Below are 15250 nucleotides of genomic sequence, written 5' to 3'. Positions count from 1 at the left end.
TCTCAGGACAAAAATCGGGTTTTAGAAAGGGACGTTCGTGTAATGACGATAGATTTATTAGGCAAATTATTGAAAATCATCGGGAATTTGGCTTAGAAACGCATTTAGCATTTATTGCTCTTGTGAAAACCTTTGGTAAGATAAATAAACCTCTTGTTTTGAAAAACCTCCCCGTGAATCATAGACCTTGCCGTTCGTGCGGAGGCTTCAGTAGTTGCAGGGGCAACAGTCTGGATGATTGACTGATCTGGCCTTGTAACACTAACCAAAACGGCCTTGCTGTGCTGGTACTGCGAACGGCTGAAAGCAAGGGGAAACTAAAGCCGTAATTTTTCCCGAAGGCATGTAGCTTTACTGTATGGTTAAATGATGATGACTTCCTCTTGGGTGAAATATTCCGGAGGCAAAATAGTTCCCCATTCGGATCTCCGGGCGGGGACTACTCAAGAGGACGTCGTTGTCAGGAGAAAGAAAACTGGCGTTCTACGGATCGGAGCGTGGAATGTCAGATCCCTTAATCGGGGAGGTAGGTTAGAAAATTTAAAAAGGGAAATGGTTAGGTTGAAGTTAGATATAGTGAGAATTAGTGAAATTCGGTGGCAGGAGGAACAAGACTTTTGCTCAGGTGAATACAGGGTTATAAATACAAAATTAAATAGCGGTAATGCAGGAGTAGTTTTAATAATGAATAAAAAATAGGGGTGTGGGTAAGCTACTACAAACAGCTTAGGGAACACATTATTGTGGTCAAGATAGATACGAAGCCCACGACTACCACAGTAGTACTAGTTTATATGCCAACTAGCTGTGCAGGTGACGAAGAAATTGATTAAATGTACGGTGAGATAAAAGAAAGTATTCAGGTACTGAAGGGGAGACGAAAAGTTAATAGTCATGGCTGATTGGAACTTGATAGTAGGAAGAGAAGGAAATGTAGTAGGTGAATAGGGAATGGGAGTAAGGACTGAAAGAGGAAACCACTGGTAGAATTTTACGCAGAGCATAACTTAATCATAGCTACCACTTAGTTCAAAAATCATAAAAGAAAGTTGTATACATGGAAAAAGCCTGGAAATACTGGAGGCTCTATTATATACTGGTAAGAAAGAGATTCAAGAACCAGGTTTTAAATTGTAAGACATTTCCAGGGGCAGATTTGGACTCTGACCACAATCTATTGGTTATGACCTGTAGATTAAAACTGAAGAAACTGCAAAAAGGAGGGAACTTAAGGAGATGGGACCTGGATACACTGAAAGAACCAGAGGTTGTAGAGAGCTATAGGGAGAGCATTAGGAAGTTATTGACAAGAATGGGGGAAAGAAGTACAGTAGAGGAAGAATGGTTAGCATTGAGGGATAAAATAGTGAAGGTAGCAGATGATCAAGTAGGTAAAAAGACGAGTGCTAATAGAAATCTTTGGGTAACAGAAGACATATTGAATTTAATTGATGAAAGGAGAAAATATAAAAATGCAGTAAGTGAAGCAGGCAAAAAGGAATACAAAAGTCTCAAAAATGAGATCGACAGGAAGTGCAAAATGGCTAAGCAGAGATGGCTATATTACAAATGTAATGACGTAGAGACTCATATCACTAGGGGGTAAGATGGATACTTCCTACACGGAAATTAAAGACACCTTTGGAGAAAAGAGAACCAATTGAATGAATAACAAGAGCTCAGATGGAAACCCAGTTCTAAGCAAAGAAGGGTAAACAGAAAGGGCGATGTCCTTGAGGACAATATTATAGAAATGGAAGAGAATGTAGATGAAGATGAAATAGAAGATATGATACTGCGTGGAGAGTTGGACCGAGCACTGAAAGACCTGAGTCGAAACAAGGCCCCCGGAGTAGACAACATTCCATTAGAACTACTGACAGCCTTGGGAGAGCCAGTCCTCACTAAACTCTAACATCTAGTGAGCAAGATGTATGATACTGGCGAAATACCCTCAGACTTCAAGAAGAATATAATAATTCAAATCCTAAAGAATGCAGGTGTTCACAGATGTGAAAATTACCGAGATATCACTTTAATGAGCCACGGCTGCAAAATGCGAACATGAATTTTGTACAGCCGAATGGAAAAGCTGGTAGAAGCCGACCTCGGAGAAGATCAGTTTGCATTCCGTAGAAATGCTGGAACAAGTGAGGCAATACTGACCCTACGACTTACATTAGAAAATAGATTAAGGAGAGCCAGACCTACGTGTCTAGCAATGGTAAACTTAGAGAAAGCTTTTGACAATGTTGACTGGAATACTCTCTTTCAAATTCTGATGGTGGCAGGGGTAAAATACAGGAAGCGAAAGGCTATTTACAATTAGTACAGAATGCAGATGGTATAACAGTCGAGGAGCAGAAAAGGGAAGCAGTGACTGGGAAGGGAATGAGACGGGTTTATAGCCTATCCCCCATGTTGTTTAATCTGTATGTTGAGCAAGCACTAAAGGAAACAAAAGAAAAATTCGGAGTAGGAATAAAAGATGAACATCAACAACAGCAAAATGAGGATAATGGAATGTAGTCGAATTAAATCGGGTGATGATGCGGGGGTTAGATTAGGAAATGAGATGCTTAAAGTAGTAAATGAGTTTTGCTATTTGGGAAGCAAAATAGCCGATAATGATAGATATAGAGAGGCTATAAAATGTAGACTGACAATGGCAAGGAAAACGTTTCTGAAGAAGAGTAATTTGTTAACATCCAGTACAGATTTATGTGTCAGAAATTCATTTCTGAAAGTATTTGTATGGAGTATAGATGTGTATGGAACTGCAATGGCTGGCTCTGAGCACTATGGTATATAGGTTCTGAGGTCATCAGGCCCATAGAACTTAGAACTACTTGAACCTAACTAATCAAAGGATATCACACACATCCATGCCCGAGGCAGGATTCGAAGCTGCGATAGTAGGTGTCGCGGGGTTCCAGGGTGAAGCGCCTAGAACCGCTCGGCCACACCTGGTGGGCCGGAAGTCAAACGTGGACGATAAATAGTTCAGACAAGAAGAGCATAGAAGCTTTCGAAATGTGTTGCTACAGAAGAATGCTCAAGATTAGTTGGGTAGATCACATAACTTATGGGGAGGTATTGAATAGAATTGGAGAGAAATTTTTGGCACAGCTCGACTAGAAGAAGGAATCGATTGGTAAAGTATATCTGAGGCATCAAGGATTCACAAATTTAGTATTGGAGGGTAAAAATCGTATAGGGAGACGAAGAGATGAATACACTAAACAGATTCAGAAGGATGTAGGTTGCAGTAGGTACTGGGAGATGAAAAAGTTTGTACAGGATAGAGTAGCATGGAGAGTTGCATCAAACCAGTCTCTCGACTGGACACCACAACAACAACAGCATCGGAAATAAAATGATTTCCTAATCTTCTCATAATACAATAAAGAGTCTATATGTAAATACAAACAGTGCTGTAATTTCAGCTTCGAAAATGTAAGATGAGATATAAAACAAAGTTTTTGAGTCTTTTGGATACTTGCAATCACTTTTTTCTGTGACATGCGCGAGCATCGAAATCATGCTTACATCTGAAGTCAAGTTTCTGTTTGTTCACGATATAGATACGGAAAACTTTCTTTCTTGTGTTCGTCGACACTTATACATGAACGGATTCCTGGTGAGAATAAACCAGAAGTACTTAATATCAGAAATTAATCTAAGTGTTTCAGTTGCATACTGACCTGCAACATCCATTTCACTCTCCACGAGGGCGGATTTGACCGTAATTTACACGTCAAGGCGACGTTATCACCCTCTCGTATGTCGTCGGCTCGCAAGGGTCGTTCCAACTGTATAGACACTATGGGAGCATCTGAAAACAAATGGTACATGTATTATTTCAGTATGTGGGGGATATTTGCCCCCATGCAGAGAGATACTGGATTCAAGCCTTCAGACTTACTAATCTATAAATCGAAGAAAATCGCAACACCAGTGAGAAACTGTGCGACATAAACAAAATTTGACAGGCGTTTTTCTGCATCAGAAATATGAAACATTTTAAAATTTCACACCAGGTGCATGAGTGGCGCTGGTAATGCCACTATGAAGATACAAATCAGGTTTGCTTTAAACAGACGCTGTAATTGTCGTGAACGTTATCAGCTTTGGCATTGGACGTGATGAGTTGATGTTAGTGGAGAATGCCTTTAAGGCAACAAAGACGCCTTTAACAACACCTCACTGATGTTGAACGAGGTCGTGTAATAGGACTACGATAAGCTTGATGTTCCTTCAGTGATATTGCGGAAAGGCTTGGCAGAGATGTAGCCACTGTACGTAGTTGTTGGCAATGGTGGCCACTACAGTGTGCAGTCACAAGGGGACCCGATGCGGACGAACATGTGGCACTGCCGAGAGAGAGGACCATCGTGTTCGGCGTATGGCTGTGGCGTATGGTGCCGCATCTGCATCGGCAATCTGAGCACCATTTGGCACCACATTGACTCTACAAATTGTTGAAAATCGGCTACTTCGATGAAAGCCGGTTCTCCCTCAGTGTCAGTGTTGCCAGTGTGTTGGTTAGAAGGAGGCTAGTTGAGGGCCTGTCAACGTGTGTACGGACTTGGCACCCTGGACCCACATCTGGAATTCTGGTCTGGGTTGCGATTTCGTTTCACAGCAGAAGCATGCTCTTGGCTTCCCCAAGAATCCTGACTGCAAATCTGTACGACATTGTGGTGATTACACCTGCTGTGCTGCCATTCGTTAACAGAATTTCAAGGAGTGTTTTCCAACAGGATAACTCTCGCCTACATATCAACGGACGAAAACTCCAGTGTCAACCACAACCAGCATTGACGATCCCTGTATTGACCGACCAAGGGTAACAGGCGTGGAACTTCATCCCAAAAACTGACATCCCGCACCTGTCAACGTAATGCATGCAGGTTGGCGTGCTTGCATGCAAAATTCTGGTGGTTACACCGGTTATTAACACTATGCCGTCCGGCGCGAGATAGCGGTCAACGGCCGGCGACACCACAATGGTGGCGTCTGCAAAGTTTCGCTTAGTGGCCGGCGACACCACAGTGCTGTCATGAACATACTTTCGCGCAGTGGCCAGCGACGATTGGTAATTTGTTTATGTAACAAAAAGTTAAGAACCTTTAACATCACAGCGCGTCAGCAATCGTTGGTTAATATATTAAAAAACTAAAAACCCGCCTCCATTGCGAAAAAAGCACCTAGCGTCGAGTGTTAACCCAGGTTTCGTCGTACATAACTACACCTTCTTCAGGACAACAGTAAAACCCACAAGTACCTAAGAAGACCTTTGTCAACGGTTTGAAAAAACACCATAGCTATACATTTATAAACTAAAAATAAAAGGAAAACACAGACAGTACATATGTACAAAGTCAAAACCACTACTTTACTCAATGGTGTACGCTCCACGTCACACCGGCCTATGTTCGATGGGCCATGACCCGCCATAAGCTGCAGCTGCAAACGGTCGCTCACTGACAAGCCTGACCCGCTACCTATGCACATGAGCAAGACAAGGGAAGTTACTTGAATGCGCATGCGCATTCGAATACGAGAAAGTTTATCCATGGGTCGGTGTTAAATAGCCCATATATTCCAATCCGTGGATCAAAATATATCAAAAAATGAAATGGATAGAACAAGAGACGAGCTAAATAGGAGATGAATCCTAAAACCTAAAAATAACCGTACACGGTTGCTTATACTAGTAAAAAATCTTATATATTGTAACGTCCCCTTAGAAAAATTATAGAAGACTGTGCTTAAACTGACACACAATATTTTTTAGCGCAACGCAATCTGAATTTTAATAATCCCTATAAAAGAATGGCCCTGACTAACATTAACCTATATGTTTCACAAAACACTTAGCTCACAAAAATCTTCGTTACTCGAACTACTGCAATACAGCGAGCGCCACTACCGACAGCTAACTAAAAGATTCAAACTACGGAAGTCGCTAACTACGGAGGCACAGTTAGCAAATGAAAGATTTTAATAGAGAACGAACAATGTATTTACCTTAATAGTCATAATATATATATAAATATATATCAGTTCATGACATCAATTCTTACAAATTTCAAAACTCCGCCACCTCTCTCCCCAAGTCTGCCAATGCTGGCGGCTCACCTCCAACTGCGAAACGCTACGTGCCGCTAACAGCCAACTGCCGCTGCCCAACACTACAATGGCAGACAACAATGCAAACCAACCACAGACGGCACACAGCACAACCATTGATTTTCAGAGCGCTACGTGGCGTTACCAGTAAAAAAACCTAAACAGCCTACTTACAATATGAAGCTACCTTTGACAACTGGAGGAACTCTTAAAAACTATACCTAAAGCCAGTAGTTAGCCTAGGGTGGGGGGGGGGGGGGGGAGGCCAGCTGAGGAGACGTAATCTAAAGACGTCGTGGTATTAAAAATATAGGGAGAAAACGTGAGGTGTTCAACGGGCTTAAATCACCCATCATCGTAAAAGGAAAATGAGGATAAAAAAAAGAAGATGAACAGCTTGACCAACCACGCTCGCCAATTAACGCGCGCATGTGATAATCCACAGATCATCAGATTTACCTGTATCAAGAACAAAGTAAAGGCGCGAAACCTTCAAAAAAATTTCTATTTCTCAGTAGGAGTTAGTTATTGAAGACATTGTCTTTAACATGTTTCAGATGCTTAAAGATCTGCATTTCTTCCAAAACATCCAGTTTTAAGCCCTTAACCTCGGCATGAAGTAACTCGATATCAACTGGAAGGCTCGGCGCATGAGCCGTTTGCACAAGGTGTTCCGCATAAGTAGAGCCCTTAGTACCGCCACCGCTTCTAGTAGGAATATGCTCTTTGTACCTGAGACCCAGAGCTCGTCCCGTTTGCCCGATGCAAAATTTTGGACAATCCCCGCAAGTAATTTTATACACTCCTCATTGGGAAAGTTTATGGCTCTTACTCTGTAAGGAGTGAATTAAATTCCTATGTAAACTATTATTAGTAGAATAGACGACTCTGAAATTATGGGCTCTGAGTAAACGCCCCAATTTGTAACTTATATTGCCTATGTAAGGGATAGATATCGGTGCCATCTGTTTTTCATCTAACGCATCCCCTAGGGTGGAAGACATAACACTATTTTTATTTATTTTCTTGTAAAACATGTGTCTTACCAACTGAGGCCTGTAGCCTTTACCAAGCGAGGTGGCGCAGTGGTAGCACACTGGACTCGTATTCCGATGGATGACAGTTCAATCCCGCGTCCGGCCATCCTGATTTACGTTTTCAATGATTTCCCTAAATCGCTTCAGGCAAATGCTGGGATGGTTTCTTTGAAAGGGCACGGTCGACTTCATTCCCTAATCCGATGAGACCGATGACCTCGCAGTTTGGTCTCTTCCCCCAAACAATCAAATCCAATCCTATAGCCATTATTTATGGCAATATTCTCAGGTGTGACCAGTTCAGTTTCTACCGCATCTGGTGCAAGACGGATAGCTGTAATTCGATGAATATTAGAATGAAAAAAGGACATCTTGCGAGCGTACGGATGGGCCGAGTCTGCGGGTATAATATTGTCGTAAGACGTGTTTTTCCGAAAAGTATTAAATTCAATGCGGTTGTCAATCAAAGTTAAAGTGAGGTCCTAAATATTTAAGGACCTAGTATCGGATTCTCGCTCAGTTGTAAATCTGATATTATGGTGAAGCTCATTAAAAATCGAAAAATGCTTCTGCCAGTGACAGAGAGATTCTTAGGTGAATAAATTTTACAAGAAAGTTTTTGCAACAGATATGTTGACGACATTCTACTAATCATTGAGGGTTCCCAAAATTATGTAGACCATATTTTTTTTGATTGTGAAATTGAAGAAGAATCGTAGGAAGATAGTGAAACAATACGTCCAAGAAGAATTCGGCGAACGCTACCGTTGCCAGCTGATTCGGCTGAATCAAACGAAGAAGACAGTGCACATTGGTCAGACTTTGATTTACGGAATGCCGTTAATAAATTTGAAGGATCCCTGGGTCTAAACACATTGCCCAAAGATACATAGAGCGTCGAGGATATCTTACAATTATATATTGGGAACTATCTATTTGAATACATGAGCAACGAAACAAACAAGTACTACAGTACAAATTGCAATAGAAGGAAACTGGTTTTTTAAAATGCCAAATTTGTCGACGTTACGGGACCCGAAATTAGGAAATTGTTTGGGCCTGCTATCCTTATAGGAAATGTAAAAAAAAAAGCAAGGCTATATGATTATTGGTCAACGAATCCGTTGATAGACACACCGATATTTAGTAAAACGATGTCCTGGGATCGATTCGGACAAATACTATCATTTTTACAATTTTCCCACAGCAGAAATAAACCGGATAATGCCGACCGGGTTCTCAAAGGGCATTTCGTAATTATTTTTACAAAAAGAAACCTTTAATCTAAGTCAAAACATCTAAGTTGATGAAGGAATGATACCATGGCGTGAATGGTTAAATTTTAAAATTTACAATTCGTCAAAAATTACGAAATACGGTATTCTCATTCGGATGCTGTGTAATTCGAGTACGGGATACGTTTCCTGGTTCAACATATATTCAGGCGCTGGACAGCCTTTAGCAAAAATAGTGATGGAACTATTGATGCCTTCTCATGCAAAGTACCCTAACCTATGCATGGGTAACTATTTTCACAGTGTAGAACTTGCAGAGCAGTTACTTGAAAAGAAAATTCGGATTTGTGGAACGATACGGCAAAATATAGGATTTCTGGAAAATTAAATCGCGCAAAAGTCAATGTGTCTGACGCTTGTCATTATCGGAAAGGTGACAAGCGGCAGGTGACAAACCAAGTAATCCGAATTAGCGTAGCCGGCGCCAAGCGAATAAATTTGTACGAGACGCATGGAGGGCAAAGTGATAAAGTACCAACATTTCACTTTTGCAATAACTTATCTCGCGTTTACATTAACCTGTGATCGTGCAAAGTTGATCGTTTAAATATCGTACCCCGACAGGTATATTCGTGAAATTTCGTTACTCTCTATTAAGTATATTCTTGTGTAGCGATTTCGTTTTCAGTCAGTGTTTATAAGAGTATTCAATTTGTATATTGAGCAAGCAGTAAAGGAAACAAAAGAAAAATTCGGAGTAGGTATTAAAGTCCATGGAGAAGAAATAAAAACTTTGGGGTTCGCCGATGACATTGTAATTCTGTCAGAGACAGCAAAGGATTAGGAAGAGCAGTTGGATGGTATGGACAGTGTCTTGAAAGGAGGATATAAGATGAACATCAACAAAAGCAAAACGAAGATAATGGAATGTAGTCAAATTAAGTTGCGTGATGCTGAGGGAATTACATTAAGAAATGAGACGCTTAAAGTAGTAAAGGGGTTTTGCTATTTGGAGAGCAAAACAACTGATGATGGTCGAAGTAGAGAGGATATAAAATGTAGACTGGCAATGCCAGGGAAAGCGTTTCTGAAGAAGAGAAATTTGGTAACATCGAGTATAGATTTAAGTGACAGGAAGTCGTTTCTGAAAGTATTTTTATGGTGTCTAGCCATGTATGGAAGTGAAACATGGACGATAAATAGTTTAGACAAGAAGAGAATAGAAGCTTTCGAATTGTGGTGCTACAGAAGAATGCTGAGGATTAGAGGGGTAGATCAGAAACTAATGAGGAGGTATTGAATAGAATTGGGGATAAGAGGAATTTGTGGCACAACTTGACAAGAAGAAGGGACCGGTTGGTAGGACACGTTCTGAGGCATCAAGGGATCACAAATTTAGCATTGGATGGCAGCGTGGAGGGTAAAAATCGAAGAGGGAAACCAGGAGATGAATACACTAAGCAGATTCAGAAGGATGTAGGTTGCAGTAAGTACAGGGAGATGAAGAAGCGTGCACAGGATAGAGTATCATGGAGAGCTGCATCAAACCAGTCTCAGGACTGAAGACAACAACAACAACAACAATATAAGGGTATTGTATGTGTTCACTTGTTTCTGATTTATTGACTTGTTATGCGGTTAGTTTCGAAAATATATTTCGGTGTGAAGGTTTCATCAGTGTCCATAACAGATTTAAAGGTGCACTTTAGATGTTTCCTCAAGGACATCAGTCTTTCAAGGAATTTACTGCCGTCCTCAATGTTTTCCTATTGTGCACCGGCATCGGCAGTCGCCGAGCCGAAAGGGACACCGGTCTAGCGGCAGCAGCTGTAGCAGTTAGCTGACACACAGTAATTTACATTAGTTTCCGTTTTTTCATGTTCTAATCCGAAGAAGTGAACTATATCTGTGCATTTTTCTATACAGATTACTGTTTACCAATTTACTTCTAAGTTTCTGCTTTTGCATAAATGTTAGTGCATATTGTGATAGATCGTTTCCTCTTGCTACTTTTCCGTCACCAATCGTTTTAGACTTGTGTAAGTACACAGCCAATAGATTATATCAGCGCTTAGGAAGTTACATATTTATTTCCTGCAGTAGCTTTTATCTAAAGAGAGTTTGTAGCAAAAATTAATTGTTGATACATCCATTTTCAGTAGCGAAATTTCTTAAGAGCAGTTTAATAGCATACGGATCTTATGGTCTAAGGCTAGTGAGAACCCCGCACAGCTGAGTTTAGTGTTTGTTCACCCTTCTTGTGTATTTCACACATATTCTAATTTCAGTAGCATCGTAGTGAGTAAATTTCTCATTTTCGGTAGCTATTACAACTTGTAAGTAGCATCTGAGTGCTTTGTTTCTAGTTTCCTGAGATCTTATTCATTATTTTTACACATTACGGTATGGCTGGGAATGTGCTTGTAGCGGCGGACATAAGGAGAATTTCTACAGATCCATCTTTTATAAATGGAATGGAACTGCCGCTGGTCATAGACTCGAATAAAATAAATATAGACCGTTCTATCTTTATTAATTATTTATTGGGATACCATTTTCGGAGCCTCGTTGGGGCAACCTTGAAGACCCTATACGAGTAGCTAGATACATCATTTAAACGTTCATGCTATTATAGGGCTCACTGATTTCAACTCGCTTCCGATGATTTCTGAAACTTCTCTGTAGACGTGAAGAGCTCACGTCCAAAAGAAGTTTCAGTGAGATACGGAAACCATTTGATATTGCGGATCCCGATAATAGCGTTTAAGTTGAGAACACGTTGTAGACCGCCTCCGTAGCGTATCGGTAGCGTTTCCGCCTATCACACAGGAGATCCGGGTTCGATTCTCGGCAGAGGACGGGTTATTGTGAGTCCTTGATGATCATTCACCCGCAAGTCACCAAAATGGCGTCAACTAAAAAGGATTGGCAATACGGCGGCCGAACTGCCCCGCATGGGGCCTCCCAGCCACCAATGCCATACGCTCATTTCATTTTTTTTAGCTACGCCTATAGGGGCCTGAAAGTGAAGCCAAAGCGGCACCAAAAATGATAACCCAATAAAATTGTTCACAAAATTACAACTGCCGATACTTATTTTCTTCAGGGCAAGGATAATTGGTTGCTACCCGTAAACGGCTGGAAATGCGTTGGATACTGTCCACAGCTGCGCCTACAGCGGGCCGCCAGTGACGAGACCTGCTACACCTTTGGTGCGTTGGTATACCTTGATGATCTGATTGTCGCTGATTCTTCCGATATACGTTTGAAAGGTCCGTCTTCTTTCGAGAGCGAGTTGTGGACAGAGGTGGGGTTACGAGTCTCTCGGTGGAAGGTGAAAGGGTGAATAGACTGCACGGCTGGCTCCTCACGGCTTGGCTATAACAGTTACGAAAACTGCGACCATTTCTGAGCTACAGCAGAATGCCTCTCCCGTTACGCCTGTGGCTGATTTTCCTACGGAATTCGGATAAGTGATGAGGCCGGGTATGCTAGCCATTAGGATCACTGTATCGTTGGCTGGTAATAGAGTCCTAAGGGAAATATCGGCAGGGTGGGAAAGAATGCCAGTCTGCAGTCTATTGATTCCTTTTGGACGGATGATTGTGGTAAATGAAACGAGTATCGCATGCGGATTGCGCGCTGATTATTTCTGCCATCGTACCCAGAGTCGATCACACTCCTCTAGTCTTTCCTCTACAGTTTTTAACCTCTTCAGCTCCATCTAGTATCACTGAAGCTAATCTATGATGTCTTTGCACATTTTCTGTCATACTGCCCCTTTTTCTTGTCAGTATTCTTCATGGATTCCTCCCCCCCCCCCTCCCGATTCTGCGGTAAACCTTATAATTTCTTTATTCTTTACTTTATCAATTCACGTAATTTTCAACATTCATCTCCAGCACGTCATCACACTTTCTTTGCTTCCCTTCTGATCTGGCTTTCCCACCGTCCATATTTCACTATCATATACTGGTGATCTCCGAACGTCCGTTCGCAGAAACATCTTTCTCAAATTATGGCCCATGTACGATACTAGTACACTTAACTTAATCAGGAATGCCCATTTTGCCAGTGCTACTCTTACCTTTTATGTCCTCCTCGCTCTTAGGTTGTGCGTTTTTTGTTACCTGTGAAGAGAATTCCTTCATTTCACCTTCTTCGGGAATCACAAATATGATGTTATGCTTCTTGCTCTTCTTATTTGCGCTGGTTCACATTTCGTTCGTCTTTCTCCGATTTCCTAGCACTCCATATTCTGGTTTCATGAGACCATTTAGTCCGCAGCCCGTGGTCTTGCAGTAGCGTTCTCGCTTCCCGCGCACGGGGTCCCGGGTTCGATTCTCAGCGGGGTCAGCGAATTTCCCTGCCTCGAGATGACTGCGTGTTGTCGTGTCGTTATCAGAATTCATTCCCATTACGATCGGATGAAGACGATGGCAAACCACCTCCTCTAGGACCTTACCTAGTCGGTTGTGCGGGTCCCCCACATCGTTCCCTACGCTCCTCGGAGTATGGGACCATCTCAAATTAGACTATTTAATTCAACAGATCCTTTAATTCTTATTCACTTTCCCTGAGATCAGCACTGGCTTCAACCGATTTTATCACTGATATCCTTTCACCTAGAATTTTAACTCCACTCTTAAATCTTTCTTCTATTTTCGTCATTGCTTCTTCCATATATCTTTCACCTAGAATTTTAACTCCACTCTTAAATCTTTCTTCTGTTTTCGTCATTACATTCCATGTATAGATTTCACAGGAAGTGCCAGAGACTAGCCATGTCTTACAATCTTTTAAATACGTACACATTGTTCTTCGTGCTCCTTTCTTAGTGTTCCCTCTCGGTTCTTGTACATACTGTACACTACCCGCTATTATCGACATCGTATCCCTATTTTTCTCATAATTTAGAACATCTTGCGCCACTTGTCGTTACTGAACGCTTTTTTCCAAGTCGACAGAACCTATGAAGGTTTATTGATTTTTCTACAGTCTTGCTTCCACTATCACCTGCAAAGTCAGAACTGCCCCTGTGCTGCCTTTATCTTCCTTCGTATTCCATTCTTCTGTATATTTCACTTGTCAACAAGTGGGATGCATGAGCTATTAAGCTACTTCTCGAACCTGTCATCTCTTGCAATCTTCGGAATTGTGTCGATGATGTTTTTCCGAAAGTCTTCTCATATGTCGCCAGTCTCATACGTTCTGCAGAAAAACGGGAATAGTTTGTTGCCACTATCCGTTCTATCTCATCTCATCTTAAGTCTTCCAAAGCTCTTTTTAATTCTGTTTATAATATTAGATCCCCTAACTCTTCCCCGTCGACTCCTGTCTCTTTAGCTAACACGTCATGAGACAGTCATCCCCCTCACAGAGGCTTCAAAGTACCCTTGCCACCTATCCGCTGTCTCCTCTGTATTCAAGAGTACATCTGCCATTGAACTCTTTAATGTTACCGCCCTTTTTTCTAATTTCACCAAGGACTGTTTTGATTTCTCTTTTTACTGAGTCTTTTCTTCAGCAATTGTTTCTTTTTCATTTCCTTCCATGTTTCACCTTCGATTCCATGCATTCCTAAGTGACTTGAATTTTTGTACTCCTGATATCCCTGAACAATTCTGCACTTCATTCTATAGTCGATCAACGGACTTCATCTATTTCTCATGGTTTCTTCACAATTGCGCTCCTTGTACCGCTGTTTATCTTTCCGTCATGTGTGACTACCGTTTGTAGAGGCGTCCATTGGTCTGCAACTGAACAGCCTGCTGAGCTATTTATTACGGCAGTATATATAGCATAAGAGAACTTGAAGCCTATCTCCTCCTTAATGCCTCTGTATCCCACTTCTTTACGCATTGATTCATTCGGAGTTGTCTCTTGAACTTTAGATTTCTCTTCATCATTACTAAATTAAGATCTGGGTCTTTTTCTGTTCCTGGATAAGCCTTACAATGCAATATCTGATTTCGGAATATCTGCCCTGAAGAGAACCACTGCAGATTCGGTCGAAATATTGACATTTTAATTGCTTCATTGCTTCAGAACAACGGGCCCCAACACCCAAACACATTTTATTCCGATTGACACTCACCACGGAAGCCAACGAATTTACATGAACGAATTTTATTCTTCTTTCTTTGGGTATTTCATGCACATCCTTGGACAATATTTTGCTGCGATTGTGACTGAAGGATTCACACATTACCACTGTCGTGTCGGTCAGCATTTATATCAACATCCGTTTATCAGCAGGTTTACGTTTTATTTCGTTCCTACTGTACTGCGTGCAGTGTCACTTAAAAATTCTTCCTGATGTAGTCCGTATCGTTTTAACTGTAGGCCTGAATGTTATGTAAGACCAACACGTTACTTGAAACATGCCTTAGGCAGAGTTAGAAACCTGCCTGGGGCGTGGATGTGTGTGATACCCTTAGGTTAGTTAGGTTTAAGTAGTTCTAAGTTCTCGGGGACTGATGATCTCAGATGTTAAGTCCCATAGTGCTCAGAGCCATTTGAACCTTAGGCAGAGTGGACGCCTCACAAAAAGTGAAGACTAGAGTACTCCATTTCTAAAACTGTCCTCCGTTAAGTAGAAGTGGACCCCATGGCAGTCCCAATAAACGATTGTTTCACAGTTGACTGGATTGGTAAATGATAAGTTCGAAGCCCGAGAATTCGGCTGACGCAAAGCTGTTGCGTGTATAAGCCTCGCAAGTGGACCTTACATCAATGCCGGACACGGCTTCGGAAAGAGGAAGTCAAGGATCTCCACATCTAGAACACAAAATTAACGTTTTAAGCTCACATTCATACTACAGGATCTGTTATAACAAGGAA

General features: G+C 41.5%; 1 protein-coding gene across 1 annotated transcript in view; it reads right to left on the bottom strand.

Annotated features, from left to right (window-relative positions):
- The window catches only part of LOC126267139 (B-cell receptor CD22-like), a 144111-nt gene that overhangs the window by 110583 nt on the left and 18278 nt on the right, over window positions 1–15250 (bottom strand). The window contains exon 5 of the mRNA XM_049972063.1: window positions 3705–3835. Within this exon, the coding sequence (XP_049828020.1) occupies window positions 3705–3835 (131 nt within the window). The remainder of the gene's footprint in view (window positions 1–3704; window positions 3836–15250) is intronic.

This window comes from Schistocerca gregaria, chromosome 4, assembly GCF_023897955.1.
Source record: "Schistocerca gregaria isolate iqSchGreg1 chromosome 4, iqSchGreg1.2, whole genome shotgun sequence".
Classification (NCBI taxonomy): domain Eukaryota; kingdom Metazoa; phylum Arthropoda; class Insecta; order Orthoptera; family Acrididae; genus Schistocerca; species Schistocerca gregaria.
The sequence above is the reverse complement of the archived record's forward strand: the minus strand, read 5'-3'. Positions and strand labels throughout refer to the sequence as shown.